This window comes from Cavia porcellus, unplaced genomic scaffold (genome assembly GCF_034190915.1).
Source record: "Cavia porcellus strain 051 isolate PalLab524CR breed Dunkin Hartley unplaced genomic scaffold, mCavPor4.1 scaffold_17, whole genome shotgun sequence".
In the NCBI taxonomy this organism is placed as follows: Eukaryota; Metazoa; Chordata; class Mammalia; order Rodentia; family Caviidae; genus Cavia; species Cavia porcellus.
In genome coordinates, this window is record NW_026947500.1 from 53192103 (window position 1) to 53214709 (window position 22607).

The 22607-nt window shown below is 40.4% G+C and overlaps 1 protein-coding gene across 2 annotated transcripts; it reads left to right on the forward strand.

The window, feature by feature from the left end:
• Positions 1 to 11944: 11944 nt before the first annotated feature.
• Positions 11945 to 20817, forward strand: LOC100722692 (serine protease FAM111A). 2 transcript variants are annotated; one of them, XM_023562616.2, is made up of 3 exons: positions 11945 to 12479; positions 14395 to 14560; positions 16665 to 20817. In XM_023562616.2, exons 2-3 carry the CDS (start codon positions 14486 to 14488, stop codon positions 18381 to 18383), a joined length of 1794 nt encoding a protein of 597 aa, XP_023418384.1. In that variant the 5' UTR covers positions 11945 to 12479; positions 14395 to 14485; the 3' UTR covers positions 18384 to 20817. The 2 variants fall into 2 exon arrangements, with proteins under 2 accessions (XP_023418384.1, XP_003464327.2); XM_003464279.3 differs by having other exon boundaries at positions 11947 to 12479; positions 14448 to 14560.
• The last annotated feature ends 1790 nt before the right edge of the window (positions 20818 to 22607 follow it).

Genomic DNA, 22607 nt, shown 5'->3' on the forward strand with positions numbered 1-22607 from the left:
TTTGACTGAGGTTCCTCTATTCTGTTTTGCTGGATAGTATCAGGTTCGAAAGTTTAGGCATCAGCTGAGAAGATAATGAGATTCATTATAACGCCCATTCTCATTGACTTTTATCTACTTTTGAAGACCTACAATATCTCCAATGTTTTGGTTTTGTCGGTTTTATTCTTTACGGTTTTGTTCAATTGTATTACAATTAATGATATAGGCAATTCTATTAGAAATAGTGGGAGGCATTATGGTAACCATTGTTGATCACCTTGTATTATGTTTTTATATTATCTATTATGTCCACCCTTTTGACTTGACCGATTCTGTTCTGTTATGTCACATTTGGTTTTACTCTCTTCCAAAAAAGCAATAAGAACCGTGGGAGCAATGAAACCCAAAATGTGTAATAGTCACTGTACAAAAGAGAGGAAAAGAAAGTGCTCTAAACTATATAACTGCATGTATATTTAAATGTATAAGATAGAAAATGATATCACAGAGTTTTATTGGATCATTGAACAGAACTGTTTGCAGTATCATTGTTGGAATGTCCACTCTACAAGCTTTAATTTTGTGACTTGAACAATTATTTCTAAGATGGCAATATATAATCCATTAACTAGTGATTTCCTACTGTTCATTTTTTTCTTCTGTAAATCTGTATAAATTGTACCCCTTCACTGTTTTTTTTCTTTCTTTTCTTTTCTCCTTAAATAAAAAAAAAGCTAGCATAGGTTAAAAAAAAACACAATAAAAAGTTTATATAGTTTTTTAAAAAAAAGAAAAAAAGGGAATAAAAAGCTCAAATTGATGCAACAAGATATGAAAAACGTGAAATCACTACAGACCCAATAGAAATACAGAAGATCATCAACACCAACTTTGAAAACCGCTACTCTCAAAAGTTTGATAACACAGAAGCAATAGACAGATTCTTAGAAACATATGAAGTACCAAAGCTAGATCAAGAGGATGTAGAATTGCTGAATAACCCAATAATATTAATCAAATTGAAAATTTAATTAAGTCCTTACCCACCAAGAAGAGCCGAGGCCCAGATGGATTCACTGCAGAATTCTACAAGAAATACAAAGAAGACCTAATGCCGACACTCCTCAAACTATTCAATGAAATGGAAAGGGAAGCAATTCTTCCTAAGTCATTCCTGGAAGCAAATATTACTCTAGTACCAAAACCTGAGAAAGACCCAACTAAAAAAGAGAGCTATAGACTGATCTCCCTAATGAACACAGATGCAAAAATCCTCAATAAAATATTGGCAAATAGGATGCAGCAAATCATCAAGAAGATTATACACCATAACCAAGTGGGATTCATCCCAGGAATGCAAGGATGGTTCAACATACGTAAATCAATAAACGTAATCCAACATATCAATAAATCCAAAAATAAGAATCACATGTTCATTTCTATAAATGCAGAAAAAGCCTTCGATAAGGTCCAACATTTATTCATCATAAGAACTGTACAGAAAATTGGAATACATGGTCTTTACCTCAGTATAATAAAGGCCATTTATGAGAAACCAACAGCCAGCATCATACTAAATGGCCAAAAATTAAAAGCCTTTACTTTAAAATCAGGCACTAGACAAGGATATCCTGTATCACCACTCCTATTCAATATGGTACTGGAAGTACTAGCCAAAGCAATTAGGCAAGAGAGAAAAATAAAAGTGGTAAAGATAGGAAAACAAAGAAGTTAAATTATCATTGCTTGCAGATGATGTGATACTCTACATAGAAGATCCCTAAACTCCATTGAAAGAGTCTTAGATATAATAAATAAATTCAGTAATGTAGCTGGACTCAAAATGAATACTCAGAAATCAATAGCATTCCTCTACACAAACAACAAAATCACAGAGAGGGTAATAAGATAACCCACACTCTTCATACTAGCAAGAAAAAAAATGAAATATTTAGGAATTACTCTTACAAAAGAAGTGAAAGGCCTATACAGGGAAAATTATAATACACTGAAAAAAGAAATTGAAAATGATCTCAGAAAATGGAAAGACATCCCTTGCTCATGGATAGAAAGAACAAACATTATGAAAATGGCCATTCTCCCAAAACTGTTATACAAATTCAATGCAATCCCAAAAAAATACCATCAACATGCCTTATAGATCTGGAGAAATCATTCCAAAAATTCATCTGGAACCAGAAGAGACCTAGAATAGCAAAGGCAATTCTAAGCAGCAAATGCAAGGCAGGAAGCATCACAATCCCTGACTTGAAGTTATACTACAAAGCAACAGTAGTAAAATCAACATGATATTGGAATCAAAACAGAGCCAAAGATCAATGGAATAGATTAGAAGATACAACCACAACTACAAACACACTCAACCACCTCATCTTTGATAATGGAGCCAAGCAGGTTCACTGGAAGAATGACAGTCTCTTTAATAAATGGTGCTGGAAAAACTGGCTCTCCATTTGCTGAAAACTAAAGCTAGACCCATGCCTATCACCATGTACTAAATTAAAATCTAAATGGATCAAAGATCTGAATATTAAAACAGAAACACTAAATCTATTGGAAGACAAATTGGGTAGAAATCTTGAAGATATAGGGGTAGGTAGAGAATTTATGAACAGGACTCAAACGGGACGGGAAATACTTCACAGAATCAATAATTGGGATCACCTCTTATTAAAAAGTTTCTCCATGTCAAAAAAAGTCTCTAACATAGTGAAAAGAAAACCCACAAACTGGGAAAAGATTTTAGTGAACTCCCCCTCAGACAAGGGACTTTTGTCTAAAACATATAAATAATTCAAAAAACTCAGACCCCCAAAATTCAAAGATCCAGTCCAAAAATGGGCGTCTGAGATGAATACGCACTTCTCAGATGAAAAAAATACAAATGGCAAATAAATACATGAAAAAATGTTCATCCTCATTGGTCATTAGAGAAATGCAAATTAAAACCACACTGAAATTCCATCTCACTCCTTAAAGAATGGCCAGGATCAAGAAAACCAACAACAACAAATGCTGGAGAGGCTGTGGGGAAAAAGGAACTCTCCTACACTATTGGTGGGAGCGTAGACTGGTACAACCACAAAAAAGCCTTCAATAAGGTCCAACATTTATTCATGATAAGAACTTTACAGAAAATTGGAATAGATGGTCTTTACCTCAGTATAATAAAGGCCATTTATGACAAACCAATAGCCAGCATCATACTAAATGGCCAACACTAAACTTGTGGAGGTCAGTCTGGAGATTTCTCAAAACCTGGGATTAGAATTCCCATTTATTCCAGCTATTCCACTTCTAGACATATTCCCACAAGAACTGAAACATCATACCACAGTGAAATTTGTACAGCTATGTTTATAGCAGCACAATTTGTAATAGCCAGATCTTGGAAACAACCCAAGTGTCCATCAAGTGAGGAATGGATAAAAAGTTGTGGTATTTCTATACAATGGATTATTACTGAGCTATAAAGAAGGTTCACATTGAGATATTTATCAATAAATGGGCGCAGCTTGAGACCATACTCATAAGTGAAATAAACCAATCTCACATGTGTGAATACTGAATAGTTTCCCTAATATAAGTAATGATTCAAATATATAAAAGTATGTGGTAATCATGATTCCCCATTATGTGGCCTTGAAGCCTTATAAAGTTTTCACTTATTAATTGGAATGGCTTTATTCTGGGCTGCTTGATAGTATTGCCTGTGATGAAATGAATAGCTATTTTGAAGAAAATAAGTCATCATAATAGCTAGTGCTGATTTACTATCATTTTGTTTTGAAGCCCCACCAAACTATGGCTCTTCTGTCTCCATTGGTTTTATCATGATGTGTCTTTCTGGGTTTTATTATATGTGATAGTATAAACAAAAATTATTATAGGCAAAGAGATAATATAGAAACCATTGTTCGTTTTCTGTTAGCTGGTTCTAAATACCCTACAATGCTTTCCTCCACTTGAAATGTTTTACACTGACTTGATATATTTGAAGCTATAGTATACGAAGTTATATTCAAATACTAAAGGAAAAAGACACTATGGTAACTACTATTAAGTTGGATTATTTGGTGGTGAAGCACTAGGTTGCTGAAACTGTCATGCTTTGACCTGTATTGTTATGTTGTTACGTCCTCTTCTATCTCAATGTCTCCCTTATTCATTAAAAAAATTATTTAGTTATTTTTTATATTTTTAATGAAGGGGAAAAATTTTTAAAATTAGCAGGATATATTATAGTAACTTTTTTGATTTCCTATTAACTTGAAGTCCTGTAATACTCCCACTATCTTGTTTTGACTGTTTAAACTCTGTTCCATTCTGTATGATAGTATCAAGTTTGAGGGTATAGGTAACTACTTTGAAGGCAATAAGATTCACTAGGATGCCCATTTTGGTTTGACTATTATCTTCTTTGGAAGTCCTGTAATGTTTACAAGGTTTAGGTTTTATTGGTCTTGTTCTCTACTGTTTTGTTCAACTTTATAGTACCTAATGAGATAGACAATTCTTTTTAAGGAAGCAAGAGGCATTATGGTAACCATTGTTGATAACCTTGTACTCTGTTTTTACATAATGTGCTATGTCTATCCTTGGTTTTGACTGATAGCTTTATTTTGCCATATTTGACTTTATTCTTTTCCAAAAAAAAAAAAAAAAGTAATAAGAACTAAGGAGTAATAAAACCCAAAATGTGTAAATTGTGTTGTAAAAAAGAGAGGGGGAAAAGGTGCTCTCAAGGATACAACTGCAAGTGTGTTTAGGGGTGTTAAATAGCTGACCATATTAATGTTTTTGGTTGGATCATTGAACACAACTGTTTGCGGTCTCACTGTTTGAATGCCCACTTTGTATGCTTTGATACTGTGACTTGAGCAACTATCTCTAAGATCATAATGTGTAATCTATTAACTGGAGAGGAGGAGCTGGACAGATCTGGGGTGCCCTCACTGGCCTCTCTGCGTGTCTGGAGGACTCTGGATTTCTGCGCCCAGACTGCTGGAGTTCCCTCAGGCTTCCAGGTGCAGTGAAGGAGAGAGGTGGGTTTAAGTCTTCCACATCAGCCTCCCCATTCCCGGCTTCATTTGGAGACCTGCTGAGCTCCCAATAGGTGGGCTGGCCCACACTACCAGCCTAGCCCAGCCTGTTTAGCTGCCGCGCCTGGCCACAGGTCTGCAGAGGAGGAGCTGAGCAGATCTGGGGTGCCCTCACTGGCCTCTCTGCGTGTCTGGAGGACTCTGGATTTCTGCGCCCAGACTGCTGGAGTTCCCTCAGGCTTCCAGGTGCAGTGAAGGCGAGAGGTGGGTTTGAGGCTTCCACATTAGCCTCCCCATTCCAGGCTTCATTTGGAGACCTGCTGAGCTCCCGATAGGTGGGCTGGCCCACACAACCAGCCTAGCCCAGCCTGTTTAGCAGCCGCGCCTGGCCATAGGTCTGCAGAGGAGGAGCTGGGCAGATCTGGGGTGCCCTCACTGGCCTCTCTGCGTGTCTGGAGGACTCTGGATTTCTGCGCCCAGACTGCTGGAGTTCCCTCAGGCTTCCAGGTGCAGTGAAGGAGAGAGGTGGGTTTAAGGCTTCCACATCAGCCTCCCCATTCCCAGCTTCATTTGGAGACCCGCTGAGCTCCCGATAGGTGGGCTGGCCCACACTACCAGCCTAGCCCAGCCTGTTTAGCTGCCACGCCTGGCCACAGGTCTGCAGAGGAGGAGCTGGACAGATCTGGGGTGCCCTCACTGGCCTCTCTGCGTGTCTGGAGGACTCTGGATTTCTGCGCCCAGACTGCTGGAGTTCCCTCAGGCTTCCAGGTGCAGTGAAGGAGAGAGGTGGGTTTAAGGCTTCCTCATCAGCCTCCCCATTCCCGGCTTCATTTGGAGACCCGCTGAGCTCCTGATAGGTGGGCTGGCCCACACTACCAGCCTAGCCCAGCCTGTTTAGCTGCCGCGCCTGGCCACAGGTCTGCAGAGGAGGAGCTAGGCAGATCTGGGGTGCCCTCACTGGCCTCTCTGTGTGTCTGGAGGACTGTGGATATCTCTGCAACCAGGGAGGGTCCACAGGTTCCTGAAGCACTGCGGCCTGTGGTGAGTACCCTAACCCGGCTGCGATTGAAGAACTGTGGAGCTTCCAAGGGGCAGGTGGGCGCACAGTGTCCCTGAGGCCCAGCTTGTCTGGAACTGCGGAGTTCTGAGCAGGCAGAGGAGGGCCACTGGTTCTGTAGGCCTAATGGCTTGGAGTAGCGCGGCGCCAGAGTCCCAGTAGCTCCAAACATAGAAGGGGATTTTCATCAGATCCTGAAGAAGCTTTCAAGTAACACTTGAAACACAGAAATATAGGAAAATGACAAAACGAAAGACCAAATTACAACCTCAAACCTCCAGCCCATCTCAAGAAACCCTAGGAGCAATGTATATAGAAGAAAATATATCCCATCCACCTCATATATCGGACACAATAGCCACTGAAATTGACAAGCAACTCCAGGAAGCTTTAAAGAAATTCAAACTCGAAATAATCTCCCAGATAAAAGAAGAAATGATAAAAGAAATGAAAGAGATTCTAAATATATCTAAAGAAAACACAGATAAAAAATTGGAGGAACTAAACAAAAAGATAGAATCCCTAGACGAGCAATATAAGAAACAAACAGAATACATAATGCAGATGCACAGAGATATACAGGAAATAAAAAACTCCACTGAAAGTTGTAAAAACCGCCTTAATGAAAGTGAAGATAGAATTTCAGACCTTGAAGACAGGATTGCAGCTAGTGAACAGGAAAGGAAAGATCTTTTGAAAATAACAAGGAACCAGGAAACAACAATTCAACAACTGCAAGACGATGCAAAGAAGAATAACATAAGAATGATAGGGATTAATGAAAGAGAGGGAGACAACATGAAGGATGTCAGGAGGATATTTAGAGAAGTAAAATTTCCCAAGCATGAGATCAGAAACTGACATCAGGATCAGTGAAGCATATAGAACTCCAAACAGTCATAACCAAAATAAAACTACACCCAGACATATAATAGTCACCATCCCGGAAATCCAACACAAGAATAGATTATTAAAAGCTGTCAGAGAGAAAAGACAAATCACTTATAAAGGAAAACCTATCAGAATCACAGCAGACTTCTCAGCACAAACGATAAAGTCAAGAAGAGCATGGAGTGAAGTATTCCAGATCCTAAAGCAAAATGATTTCCAACCAAGACTGATATATCCTGCAAAACTATCATTCAAAATAGATGGTGCAATACGATACTTCCATGACAAAGAACAGCTGAAGAACTTCATGAACACCAAACCAACCCTGCAAAAAATATTGAAAGACAGTTTAGAAACACAAAGGAAAAAACCACTAAGCAAAGCAAATAATTAAGCAGAACAGAAAGATAAAGATGCAACAGCAGAGAGATAACATTCCTACAATTAACCAGCATTTAACAGTAATAACCATTAATGTAAATGGTCTCAATGCACCAATCAAAAGAAACAGACTAGCAGAATGGATCAAGAAACAAAATCCAACCATATGCTGTTTACAGGAAACCCATCTAACCCAGAAAGATACTCACAGACTGAAAGTCAAAGGATGGAAAACAATTCTTCATGCAGCAGGAATCCAAAAAAGGCAGGAGTAGCCATTCTGTTTGCAGACAACGTGAACTTTAAACCAACAATGACCATAAAGGACAAAGAAGGTCACTACATACTCGTAAGGGGAAAACTCCAAGAGGAAGAGATAACTATCTTAAATATATACGCACCAAACTCCAGAGCACCCAGTTATATAAAACAATTATTAACAGAAATGAAAACTCAAATTATCAGTAAAACAATTGTAACAGGAGACCTTAATACACCACTGACACCAAGGGACAGATCAACCAGACAGAAAATGAGCAAAGAAATAACAGAACTGAATCACACCTGTGAACAAATGGGTTTGATAGACATATACAGAATGTTCCACCCAACAACATCAGAATACACATTCTTCTCAGCAGTACATGGATCATTTTCTAAAATAGACCATATATTAGCTCACAGAACATATTTAAGCAAATGCAAAAGAGTTGAAATCATCCCTTGCATATTATCGGATCATAGCGCTCTGAAATTAGAAATTAATGACAAAGGATACTGCAAAAATTCCGCAAACACATGGAAACTAAATAACACACTCTTGAGTAATCAGTGGGTCACAGAAGAAATTAAAGAAGAAATTAAACAATACCTAAAAGAAAATGAAAATGCAGATACAACTTACCGGAATCTGTGGGATGCAATGAAAGCCGTTCTGAGGGGAAAACTTATTGCACTGAGTTCCCACATCAGGAAAACAGAACGAATACCAATAAATAACTTGATGCTACACCTCAAACAGCTAGAAAAAGAAGAGCAAGTCAAGCCCAAAGCCAAAAGAAGAGAGGAAATTATAAAAATCAGAGCAGAAATCAATGCAATAGAGACTAAGAAAACAATCCAAAGAATCAACGAATCAAAGAGTTGGTTCTTTGAAAGAATAAATAAAATCGATAAGCAAAAAAATGAAATATTTAGGAATTACTCTTACGAAAGAAGTGAAAGACTTATACAGTGAAAATTATAATACACTGAAAAAGGAAATTGAAGATGATCTCAGAAAATGGAAAGACATCCCTTGCTCATGGATAGGAAGAACAAACATTGTGAAAATGGCCATTCTCCCAAAACTGTTATACAGATTCAATGCAATCCCAATAGAAATACCATCAACATACCTTATAGATCTAGAGAAATCACTCCTAAATTTCATCTGGAACCAGAAGACACCTAGAATCGCAAAGGCAATTCTAAGCAGCAAAGACAAAGCAGGAGGCATCACAATCCCTGACTTGAAGTTATACTACAAAGCAACAGTAGTAAAATCAACATGGTATTGGAATCAAAACAGAGCCAAAGATCAGTGGAATAGATTAGAAGATACAACCACAACTACGAACACACTCAACCACCTTATTTTTGATAAAGGAGCCAAGCAGGTTCACTGGAAGAACGACAGTCTCTTTAATAAATGGTGCTGGAAAAACTGGCTCTCCATTTGCCGAAAACTAAAGCTAGACCCATGTCTCTCACCAGGTACTAAATTAAAATCTAAATGGGTCAAAGATCTGAATAATAAAACAGAAACACTAAATCTATTGGAAGACAAAATAGGTAGAAACCTTGGAGACATAGGAGTAGGTAAAGAATTCATGAACAGGACTCAAACCACACGGGAAATACTTCCCAGAATCAATAACTGGGACCACTTCTTATTAAAAAGTTTCTGCATGTCAAAAGAAACCTCCAGCATAGTGAAAAGAAAACCCACAAACTGGGAAAAGATTTTAGTGAACTCTCTCTCAGACAAGGGCCTCTTGTCTAAAACATATAAAGAATTAAAGAAACTCAGACCTCCGAAATTCAAAGATCCAATCCAAAAATGGGCATCTGAGATGAATATGCAATTCTCAGATGAAGAAATGCAAATGGCAAATAAATACATGAAAAAATGCTCATCATCATTGGTCATTAGAGAAATGCAAATTAAAACCACACTGAGATACCATCTCACTCCTGAAAGAATGGCCAGGATCAAGAAAACCGACAACAAATGCTGGAGAGGCTGTGGGGAAAAAGGAACTCTCCTGCACTGCTGGTGGGAGTGTAGACTGGTACAGCCTTTGTGGAGATCTGTCTGGAGATTTCTCAAAAAGTTGGGACTGGAAATCCCATTTATTCCAGCTATTCCACTTCTAGGCATATTCCCAGAAGAACTGAAAGCATCATACCACAGTGATATATGTGCACCTATGTTTATAGCAGCACAATTTGTAATCGCCAGATCTTGGAAACAACCCAAGTGCCCATCAACTGAGGAATGGATAAAAAAGTTGTGGTATTTCTATACAATGGAGTATTATTCAGCTATAAAGAAGGATCACATTGAGATATTTATCAATAAATGGGCGCAGCTTGAGACCATACTCATAAGTGAAATAAATCAATCTCGCATGTGTGAATACCGAATAGTTTCCCTAATGTAAGTAATGATTCAAATATATAAAAATATGTGGTAATCATGATTCCCCATTAGGTGGCCTTGAAGCCTTATAAAGTTTTCACTCATTAATTAGAAAGGCTTTATTCTGGGCTTCTTGATATGAAAATATTTGAAGCTAGAGTATATGAAGTTTTACCCAAATATTTCAAGGAAAAAGACACTATGGTAACTACTATTAAGTCAGGTTATAAGGTGGTGAAGTACTAGGTTATTGAAACAGTCATGCTGTGACCTCTATTGTTATATTGTTATGTCCTGTTTTATCTCAATCTCCCCCTTATTGTTTCAAAAAAAAATTATTTAGTCATTTCTTATGTTTGTCTTAATTAAAGAAAAAATTCAAAAAAATTAGGATATATAAATAGTAACTCTTTTCGATTTCCTATTAACTTGTTTTGAAGTCCTGTAGTACTCCCACGATCTTGTTTTGACTGATTAGACTCTGTTCCATTCTATATGATAGTATCAAGTTTGAAGACATAGGCAACTACTTTGAAGACAATAAGATTCACTAAGATACCCATTCTGGTTTGACTATTGTCTTCTTTGGACGTCCTGTAATGTTTACAACGCCTAAGTTTTATTGGTCTTGTTCTCTACTGTTTTGTCCAACTTTATAATATCTAATAAGACAGACAATTCTTTTTAAGGAAACAAGGGACAACGTTGATAACCATTGTTGATAAACTTGTACTCTGTTCTATACCATGTGCTACGTCTATCCTTGGTATTGACTGACAGCTTTGTTTTGCCATATTTGACTGTATTCTTCCCCCCCCCCAAAGAAAGTAATAAGCACTAAGGAGTAATAAAATCCAAGATGTGTAAATTTTGTTGTAAAAAAGAGAGGGAAAAAAAAAAAAAAAAGAAAAGGAGCTCTAACGGATATAACAGCAAGTGTGTTTGGGGGTGTTAAATAGCTGACTTTATCAATGTTTTTGGAACATTGAACACAGCTGTTTGCAGTCTCCCTGTTTGAATGGCCACCTTGTGTTCTTTGATACTGTGATTTGAGGAACTATTTTCAAGAAAATAGTGTGTAATCTACTAGCAGGTAATTTCTTACTGTTATGGTTTTTTGTTTTGTTTTGTTTTGTTTTGTTTTGTTTTGTAGTTCTGTATTGCGTGTACCCTTACGCCGCTTTGGTTTGTTTTGTGTTTTTCTCTTTTTCCTCTTAAATAAAAAAAAAAAAAAAAAAAAGTAATCTATTAACTGGTGATTTCTTACTGGGTGTTTTTTTTTTTTTTTTTTTGTACTTCCGTATTACTTGTACCCTTACACCGCTTTGCTTTGTTTTGTTTTGTTTTTTCTCTTTTTCCTTTTAAATAAAATTTTTTTTAAAAAGAACAGTAAATTCAATCCATAAAAGAAAAGAAAAATAAAAAAGAAATGTAAGACCATAAAAATAAAACAAATTCAAGATTAGTAACTGTGCTTTTCCATTCAAAAGGACAAAGGAACATAAAATGAAGGAGGCCCACACACTGTGATCTCTGCTGTCTGGAGGCTGAGGGAGGAGAACCACAAGTTCTAGACCTGCCTGCAACCTTGTGAGACTTTGTTTAAACTAAATTTATAAAATAAAATACAGGCCTAGAGTAGCAGCTTAGTGAGGAGTCCTGGGTTGAACCTACCATGGTCAGCAGGGAACCAGAGGTTTCTTTTTATTTTCTGTTAAAGGAGACTGGACTCAGGGTTTCCCACCTCCGGGGCAAGCTCTCCACCCGAGTCCCCAACCCTGGAGGTTTCTAAGGCTGTGTAATGCACGAGTTTTTAAGCTATGCTAGGCAGATATTTTTATTATGTAATTCAGGGAACACAGAAGGATGGGAGTTTCTTGCCTTTTTTTTTTTTTTTTTCAATTACTTGAGTCAAATTCCAGAGGAAGAAGCAGTGATTTTTGTCTCTAGGAACTTTGTGCGTACATTAGGGTCTGTGCTCCAACACCTAAGCAGTGCCGCCTCTGGGAACTGCTTGTCCTATGCCCTGCCTCCTCCACTCGCCGGCCCTTGGCCCTTGGAGCCCCTGCTTGCTGGTGTTGGGGGTCGCCCTGGGGTGCCCAGCCCCTGCTCCTGCCTGGCCTTTCCCAGCAGAGGTGTGGACAGATCCTGGTCCCTCTGCTTCCGGATCTTCCGCGCGGCCTCGGGATCCGAGGATTTCAGCCCCTGCTTTGTCATACTGTGAGCTGTTTTCCCATACCCTCTGGGGAACCCGAAACTCAGAAGCCTGAAGTGGACTTCCTGCTGCTGGGGCGTGGCCCTATCCCCAAGCCTGCCTGCCGGACTCTTTGCCTCCCAGACCGCGCCTTGCACAGTCCTTGCGCTGCCCCAAAGCCGCTGCTGTCCAGGAGTGTTTCTCCAGGTCTCCAAGCCCCCGCCTTCCGTAAGTAGCCCCTCGGTCGGTCCCGGGGTTCAGGGAGAAATCTTCATTCAGAACCCCAGGCAGGTAGGAAGCAGCTAGTCCCTGAGGACCGTAAGGGTGCCGGGGGCAATTTCCTGGAAACAGAGGAGAATGGGGCTGGGCAGTAATGGGGCCCCCGCTTTTCCAGTGATCCAGGCCGGGAGCTGATGCCTGGAAGGCCAAGCTCTGAGTCGTAGCCTCACTGAGCCAGCTCCAGAGTTGTGCTCTGGGGTGCTCTCTGTCCCTAGGGCGGGAAGGTGGCAACCCTGCTTTGCTGCTGGGGTTCTGACTGCTAGGCAGTGAGCTGGGTGCGCTGAGGTTCTGGGCTGGAGCAGGCAGCCTGGACCACACTTGGCTGAGCACCTGGCAGGCCAGAGGGCACAGGTGTCCATACTGTGCCACTCGGAGTGCTTGAAGTGTCTGCCCCTGAAGAGCTTCCCTCCTCCCTCCCCTCTGGGTGACACCAGGCTGGGAAACGAAACCAACTCAAGATCAGGAAAAGGAGCAGGCTGGCAGGGAGGCCTGAGGGGACTTCCTCTGGTTCCCAGACAGTGTGTGAATCAGAGAGCAAGGTAAAACATGTGATTTCATCACTATCTGCAATCTACAACCTAAATGAAGACTACAATGTGTGACACAGTTTTTGTTTTACCTAATGTCTTGGTTACATCTCTCTCCTTGCTGGGACAAAACCAACCCACACCCGAAATGAAGGAAGGAAAGGTTTATTAAGCTGTTTGTGGAGGTTTCAGTCGATATTCAGCTGGCTGCAAGGCAGGGTGGCATAGCATCCGGGCAATACTTCAAGGCAGCAACCAGAGCAAAAGGGAGCAAAACAAGTCTCCTCTTCTGCTTTGTATTGTAAGCAGACTTACAATCCCCTTCCAAAGCTGGTGTAGCACTCACAAACTCTCTGTGCCCTCCTCTTGAATAGGATGAGGATATTTAAGAAGGACTCTGGGCTCCCTGCTGAGTCTCTCAGTTAAACTTCTCAACTTGAATGTGTAATCTATTAACTGGTGATTTCTTACTGTTGTATTATTTGGTTTTTTGTTGTTGTCATTGTTTTTTTTGTTTGTTTGTTTGGTTTTTTTTTTTGTAGTTCAGTATTACTTGTACCCTTACACCACTTTGTTTTGTTTTTTCTCTTTTTCCTTTTAAATAAAATTAAAAAAAAAAAACTTTTCAACTTGACACAATATATCAACCACGACATCTAACTCCTTAAACATAGTTATTTTCATTAGTGCATATCTGTGGAATGGAATAATTACACTCTTTGTGAGGAGTTGGCACAAGTCCCTAATACCTCTTAATTTTTTTCACATCTTTCTCCCCCCCCATCTCCTGATCCTTTTTCCATAGTTTGAAGATCTCTCTCTTTCTCTCTCTCTCTCTCTCTCTCTCTCTCTCTCTCTCTCTCTCTCTTCTCCTCTGTATTTCCTATTATGTATCTTTTCTGTTGCTCTTTGGTTTGTTTCTGCTTTTGATTTCTCATAGAAGAAACTATGTGATTTTTAAGACCATGGGTCTGATTTATTTCGCCTACACTGCAAACACTAGGAAGGAGTTTTCATCCACATTTAAGGTCTACCTGTGCTCTGAGCTCTGGACTTACACAGTTACTTCTCTCTTCTGTGCTACACTTGCTTGAAAAACAAAATCCAGAAGTCAGCTGCTATCCGCAGTAGGTGTGAGGATTCACATGTAGAAATAAAATTTATGTGTCCAGTGCACTACCCAACATGAAAGAGCTATAGAGCTGTTAAGAGATGTTAATATCGGAGTCAGTACCCTTGACACATAAACTATTTGCAGTTAATGTCCCTGGGAGAGGAAAGCCAAAGCTGAAGGGGACAGATCAGGGGCAAAACTTGCTTAATCTTTTCCTTTGTAGCACTAATGACAACTGTGAAGATACTGCTCTCACTTGGACCTTTTTGAAATTAGGATTTCAGCTGAACCATCTGTTTCATCTTCAAGCCATCATGAGTGGTCAGAAGCCCAGATCCCAGAAAGCAGACACAGAGAAAAATATGGAAAATGTGGACTTCTTTCCTCAGGTGCGTCTGCTGAGACTGTAGGACATGCTGATATTTGCTTGGCCATTGGTGGCCCTGGGTTGCATAGTCCTTCTTGCTGAGAAATGGCCTTGTTTATGGGTAATATTACACAAGTTAACATCTTTCTCTGTACTTTATTCTTTCTGTGTTGGTAGGTGGCAACTGTGATTAGAAAAAAAATGAGGACCAGAGCAAAGTAGCTTTTAACAAAAAGATATTGCAATACTTTGTGAATAAAAACAAAAAATAAAAGTTATTAGAGTAACCTGGAAAAAATGAAAAAGTTGAGAGTATTTTACTCTCAACTTTGAGGAATGCCTAAAAATGGCATTCCAACTACAGCTGATATATCAAATCATAATAAGCTGTATTTGAAAGACTTTGTGAAGTATGAAGCATGCTCTGTGTGTTTGTCTCTTCTGTCCATAAGCGCATTAGGCAGGCACATGAGATTTTATCTCCACCTTGCTTTTGAAAATCAAAGGGACAATGCAGTCAGGGTTCCAGTGCTGGAGTGAAGAGGTGAGCTTAAAGTTTACCAAGGTGAACACAGGGCTGCGTCTAATATCAGGGCTCTGCTCGTAGGTCCTTTCCTGAGTCAAAAATGCACCTTAATTAATCAAGAAGAAGGATGAGAAATGACATCTAGGCATCCAGGCATCTAGGAGGGCAGTTTCAAAGCTTTTAACCTGTCTTCTCTCCATCTTTTTCTAGAACTCTAAAACATCTGAGTATCTAGAAAACCCAAGGCAAGCTTTGGTCTACTTGTCTCTGGCATCCTGCTCCATGGCAGAGTGAACCCACAACTGTCTGTGTTTCCCTTCTTTCCCTTTCTCCCGCACCTCCATTGTCCCAGGAATTCTCCCAGGAGCTGGGGTCTCACAGTTCTCTCAGGGTGCAAAGAAGGATGCATCTAGCAGCATGGGCTGAAAGGAAGCTTTGAGAATATATATGCTTGGCCAGAGTAAATTGATATTACCTTATGTTCTTTTTTATCTTGGTACCCATGAATATTAATATTATTACAAAACAAGAAAATAAATTCAGCCTCATATGTGATCATGATGGTGCTGACCTCTGCCACACACTGACCTCAGGCTGGATCTCTACAGCACCCCTGGCCTTGAGATTCTCATCACCAGCAAACAGCATGGCCAGCAGACAAACCCAGGCCTGCGCCACTCTTGCCATGAGCAATGTGTCAGGGAGAGGGTACCTCTCAGACCTGTCAATCAGAGGTTCTTAGCTATCCATTACATTGTTGCTAGGTAATTAATTGCCATTATTCAATTCCTTCTCTCCACCCCTGGCTTATAAGATAACATCTTATACAAATGCAAATTCTGGGTTCAAAATTTAAGGAAAAAATGTATAGTCACATGGAAAAATATTAGACTAAGTACAGGAACATTGGCATTTACTTTATTTACTAGTCATTGTGTGATCCCAGAAAAGACATGGATAAAACTCTGTGCTGTGCCTCAGTTTCTCCATCCAAAAAGTAGAGAGAGTGAGTGAATTTTTTCCCATCTCATAGGACTTAGGGATGAAGTCATATCACACAGGAAGTAATCTCAGAATTTTACACAATAGATGACAGGTGAATTGAAGTATTTATTATTGCAAATAATTATGTTTTTGTGACCAAATAGTGTAGTAATGATTGTTTTGTTTAATGCTGAATGCCTCACAAAAAAACGCTATAGCTTATTCTTAGTGAATTCCATGTTCTAAGATGGAAAACCTTGGTGTAATATATCAATGTGCTTAACATATGTAAAAATTACATAGTTAAATTTGAGAAAGAGCATTGAAATACCATAAGGACGTTTGTAGATTTTTAAGCAATAAGGGGGAATACTTGTGTTTCTTCCCTAATGTTTGTCAGAAAAATTCGGCAGTTTTTCTTTGATTTATTTGACCTGTGTGACAGGAAACTCGGTTTATATTTTGGATCTCAGATTAAAAATAATTATATCTATCTACTTGCCTTTTAAGATTGTTTCTGAGTTTCTCAAAGTATCTTAAGGAGTGTCACATCAAAAAGAGAAATAGTACTCTAGGTTGCATTCACGCTTTTAAAATACATAACACTTATTTTTAGGTGCCCAAAGAACAGCAGCATGGTGTCGGTACTTCTCAAATGAAAGCAGAATCTAATGAAAAGAAAAGTACCCAGCATCAAGACAGCCATCTTCCTAAGAAAATTCCAAGAGATAAGACCATGTGGCCAAAGAAGATTTATGTTATCTTGGGGAAAAATGACAACATGAAATATGAGCTCACATATAGTGAGAGAGCCAGCTTATACGAGGCACTCAACACTCTTGAGGCTGTCAAAGAAAATGTAAAATCTCACCAAAGCAAAGAAATGTTGGTGAAGGGCACAAAAAGAATCACAGGGTACCTGAACCTCGCAATGCCCTTCAGTTGTATTCCTAATGAGGCCACTGTGAACGTTACTTTTTCCAAACGTGTAGGTGAACAGAAGGAAGGTAATCCAATATTTGGCCAACAAGACAGACCAAATACTGACTGTGTCAAATTTTATGTTTATGCAGTTGGGAAGACAATAAAAAGGATTGTTAAATATAAGGAGCTTCATGAAGCAGGAAATAAACTCTGTGTCTTTGGTTTCAAAGGCGAAACCATCAAGGAGGCTTTGTGCAAGGACCACAGATTTCTTCCTTTTCTGGAGAATAGCAACTGGAAACTCATCAGCAACAAGGATTCCATTATAGAAAACACCCAGGTAGTCGACGACATGGAGGGAAAGGTCGTTGAGATCACAATTGAAAAGAGAAGAAGCCCTAGGGTGGCCGCACAGAATTCAGAGTTAGAGCAGAGCAGGTTCCATGTGTTGAAAGAATACATTGTGGAGGAGTATCCCTGCTTGAAAAGAGAAAGGGAAAACTTCAGAGAAAACCTCAAGAAAGAAATGAAAGCAACAGGAAAAAAACAAACAACATTAGTTAATTTGCATAGAACAAACTTTGGGAAACAGACCAAAAATTCTACTCCTGTTAAAACAATCAAGCTCCTTTCACGTGTCAGTGACTCAGTTGGATTCTTACACTGGGACAATAATGGCAACGTGGGTACTGCTACCTGCTTTGTGTTCACAGGGCCGTACATTTTCACTTGTCGCCACGTGGTAGATCTGATCGTGGGGAGAGGAGTGGAGCTCAGGAAATGGGCAGACATAATCAGCCACTGTGCTCGGGTGACATTCAGTTATGAAGAGTTTGAATCAAAATACCACAACTCCTTTTCCATCGAGTCTTGGTTTGAGATATCTGATGTAGATCTGGACTACGCAGTCCTGAAACTCAAAGAAAATGGACAGCAAGTTCCTGCAGGACTCTACAATGGAATCGCCCCTGCACCAGCTAATGGGTTGGTGTATATTATTGGGCATCCTGAAGGAGAAAGGAAGTCCACTGATGCATGTGTCACGATTCCTCAGAGTGAGCGATCAGAGACCTGTGACAGAAATATGAGAGAATTAGTGCCTGAGCTTCAGTTTGCCCACATGTACACTCAAAACAGTTTCAGGGAAATTCTTCACAACCCTAATGTTGTTACCTATGACACCACTTTTTATTGGGGTTCTTCTGGCTCACCAGTGTTTGACTCCCATGGCTCCGTCGTGGCCATGCATACTGCTGGCTTCACTGAAAATTACAGAGAAAGGACTTTTCATATCATTGAGTTTGGCTCTGCGATGAAAGCCATCCTCTCTGATATTAAGCAGAAGCATCCAGTGTGGTATGAACAGGCGTGCGTAGATCAGCAGGAGGAAGAAATGCTGAGTCAGGAGTAATGAGGCTTGGTGTGCACTTACCTTGTGCAGTTGCCTTCCAAAGCAATGACTTCCAAAGTGGTCACTAACTTCCCAAGTGGTCAGTTGTAGAAACATTAAAGCAGTCGATATTGGAGACCAGCAATTTTTATAAACCCATAAAGAAATGAGTCCCATTGTAAAATGAAGCTTAAGTGTCAATTGCTTGCTAAGGTCCTTGTCCTCTTTTCTGGACTGTCAAAGGACAACAGCTCACCAAACAAAACTCACCTAGCTTTGTCTCCTTAGATCAGTCTGAGTGAAGTGTTTGACCCCTAGTGGGGCGTAGTCCATGCCTCATCTCTACCTGAAGCAGGTATAAGAAGACAGCCCTAAATCCCTTTGGCATCCTCAGAAGTAAGGGATCATAGTCCTAGAATTGGGAATCACGTAGAAGAGAAACAAAAAAGAAGATAGGAAGGAGACAAGGAAGATTATAATTTTAAGAAGAATGTGACTTCAAGACACAAATTTACCCAAGGTTATCCACACCTGCACACCTTGAGAGCTGTCAGAGTTTTCATGTTTTTAGGCAGTATGTTTAATCTTTTAAAACACATGTAATATACTGGACCCTGTATCTTTCTCATGTATAATAAGCCACTGTTTTCCCTGTGGGCAAGTCATCACTTCTTGCCTGCAATCCAAGCAATAGAATCACAAATTCCACTGCAAAAACATAAATATTCCCTGTTCTAGACTAAAATGCACCTCCTTTTTGAGGCTCCACATTCTATTTCTTGAGTTTGTGCTTTAAAATGCTGCCTCATAATCCCTTTATTTGTCTTTAAAAAATGTTAAATCATGTACCCAAGAAGCAAGTCCTCCTTGTGAGCTGACACCATGCAGGCAAGAATACGGGCAGCTGGGGGAAACAACCAGATGCCAGCCTTTTCCCGTGAGTCAGTGCCATTCATGGACTGCAGGGAAGGAGAACAAGAACACAATGAGAAATAAACCCTCCCTGTGAGTTAGCTCCATGCATGGGCTACTGAAGGAACAACCAGACACCAGCCCCTTCTGGTGCACAGGCTGGGAGACAAGAAGAGCCAGCCTCATAAGATGTGGAGAAACACAAACTGTGATGATAGCTATTGAGGTAAAATACAGCTTACTGCTTGTAGTGTTGAGTATTTTGCTTACTTTGTAAACCTAAAGCTCATCTATTCAGAGGACAACCATATGCAGTGCAGCATCTATGGGAGTATCTTTCTGCAGGTGGTAGCCATTGTTAATTCCCTATTGTCTTCTTTTGAAGCCCTTTATTGTTTTCATTGTTTTGTTTGTGTTCTGTTTGGTTTGATTTTTACTGTATCTGAAGGTATGAATAGCTATTTGGAAGACAACAAGAGGCATTATGATTAACATTGTTGATTTTCTAGTATCTTGTTTTTAAAGTCCTGTATCACTTACGTTTTCATGGGAATAAAACAAAAAAATCAATTCTAACAATTCTATCAGTAAGTTATTGTCCATCTTAAAGTAAGCAATACGAATTGTGGTAAGATTAATGATCAATTTTATGATAAGAAACATCATGTAATTTAATTTTTTCATCTTCAGTTACTTCTCCTAAATTTACTTACTTCAGATGAACTACTGAAATTTGCTCATCTAATTATCCCTAATATCTGGGTCTTTACAAAAATGTGTGGGCCCACCAGAAGTGGAACTTGGGGCTGAAATTCCTGCCTCCTGAAGAAACAAATAGTTCTTAGGAGGAGATCACTGTCAAAACCCTGATTTCCAAAATCTTCCATTTACTAAAATGGTCAGAATACAGGTATCCTAAAGTCACGGGTCACAACTGCTCTTCTTTGCTTATAGTCCATGAGCGGAAGGAAGATGTCTTTAAAGACCTGTGCTGCTTTCTTCAGATTTCCTTTGTTTCTCCCTGATTTCCTTTTTTCTGTTCCAAGATCCCACCCAGCATTCCCATGAAGTGTCATTGTCCACTCTCCTTAAGATCCTGGCTCTGACAGTTCCTCAGCTGTCTTGTGTTCGATGACCTTGGTATCTGGGAAGAGCACAGTGGGGTGGTTTGTAGTCTGCCCCATTTCTGGATTTTGTCAAAGGATTTGCTGACGATTGTACTCCAGTGGGCTCTGGCAGGCAAGAATACGGGATAAAATACTATATTGGCCATAACCTATCAAAGCCCAGACTGTAACATGATTCATGACCTTTGGTGTTGATCTTGATCACCTGGGGTTGCAGTGTTTGTCAAATGTGAACCAGAGTCTCCCTGGTCTTGCCCAGCCTGCATGTGTGACCTTCTGGTGCGTGGCCCTCCAGACATCCTCCACCCACAATGACCCTCCCACCCGCCAGCCCTCTGTGGAGCGTCAGCCCACATTCTACCACTGGGCTGCAGCACTGGAGCCAAGATGTTTAAGCAATAAAATGTTCATTTCCATCTGTTTTTCCTATTCATTGAAGGTGTGCTCTCCATATTAATCAGTTTAAGCAAAGCACAGAACATTTGTGTATGAACTTGCATACATATACACATAGCTATCATAGAAGTAACCTTCTGTTTCTATAGTAAATAAAGGAGTCTTCGCTGATGTCCTCCACTATAATCAATAACCGCACAGATCACTTAGCTTCCTCCACATGCTGATCTGCAAATCTACACACCAGGTGTGGGAAGCCTGGCTGCTACATCCCTCAGTCATTTTGGGGGGGGGTGTTATTTAAAACATGCATATCAGTCAGGGATTTGTTAAATGTACCCACAAGGCAAATAACTTTTTTTAAAGTTTTTTCTTTTTGAGTCTGAAAGGGTCTAACTATGCAGTTCAGGCAGACCTTGAACTCTCTTGGTAGGCCAGCCTGGCCTAGAAACTACAGGGATACTCCTTCCTCAGCCTCCCTAGTGCAAGGGTTGTACACATGTACTATCACAGCTGGAAAGATAACTTTCTCAGTCAATTGCAATATCATGCTGTGTGCAATTTCTTTTGGTCTTTACTCCTATGCACTCCATTTCTTCCCAAAGGTACTTGGCTCAGGACACTTTCCCTCATCCTCTTTAGTGAGATTGTTTCATTGATTTTACAACACAATTATGCATGTAATATATTTGGATTTTTGTCTTACATCCTATATTCATTCACTAATTTTTCCTTTGCTAATACTCCTCTTAAATAAAATCTTAAATTTGTATACAACAGATCCACTCTATAGCTTGTAAAAGTCTATGGGCTTGCTCTACATCCACCTCCCCATCCCGGCTGCACTTGGAGAACTGTGGAGTTTCCAATAGGTGGGCGGGCACACGCTATTCCCAGAGCCCAGCCAGTTTGGCACTTCCGAACCTCCCTATCAGTGTGCAGAGGAGGGCTGGATGGATCTGGGGCACCTGCATCAGCATCCCCGTGTGTTTGGAGGACTGTGGATGTCTCAGCGGGCAGTGGAGCATTGCAGGTTCTGGAAGCCCTGTGGCCTGTGGTGAGTGTTGAGCACGCTCTGACCAAAGCCCAGACTGTTCAGGACCCTCCAAGCTTCTGGGTGCAGTGAACTGGAGAAGTGTGTTTGAGGCCTCTACATCTGCCTCCCCATCCCAGCTGCACTTGGAGAACTGTGGAGCTTCCAACAAGTAGGCAGGCACACGCTATCCCCTGAGCCCAGCCTGTTTGGGACTCCCATACCTCACCATTGGTGTGCAGAGGAGGAGCTGGGCAGATCTGGGGTGCCTGCATCAGCCTCCCTGTGTGTCTGGAGGAATGTGGATATCTCAGCAAGCAAGAGAGGATCGCAGGTACCAGAGGCACCGCCACCTGTGGTGAGTGCTCAGCGCACTCTGCCCAAAGCCCAGACTGTTTGTGTCCCTCCAGGCTTCTGGGTGCAGTGAAGTGGAGAGGTGGGTTTGAGGCGTCTACATCCTCCTCCACATCCCGGCTGTGCTTGGAGAGCTGTGGAGCTTCCAACGGGCAGGTGGGTGCACAGTGACCCTGAGGACCAACTTATCTGGAACTGCAGAGTTCTGAACAGGCAGAGGAGGGCCATTGGTTGTGCAGGCCCAGTGGCTTGGGGTAACGGGGTGCCAGAGTCTCAGGAGCTGGGAACATAGAAGGGCATTTCCAACAGACCCTGAGGAAGCTTTCAAATAACACTTAAAACACAGAAATATAGGAAAATGACAAAACGAAACACCAAATTACAAACTCAAACCTCCAGCCCATCTCAAGAAACCCTAGGAGC

Bases quoted from the DNA above. Each gene is read 5' to 3' on its own strand.
- LOC100722692 (XM_023562616.2), top strand. From the start codon at position 14,486: ATGAGTGGTCAGAAGCCCAGATCCCAGAAAGCAGACACAGAGAAAAAT. The intron at 14,561-16,664 runs GTGCGTCTGCTG...ACTTATTTTTAG, and splicing joins ATGTGGACTTCTTTCCTCAG to GTGCCCAAAGAACAGCAGCA.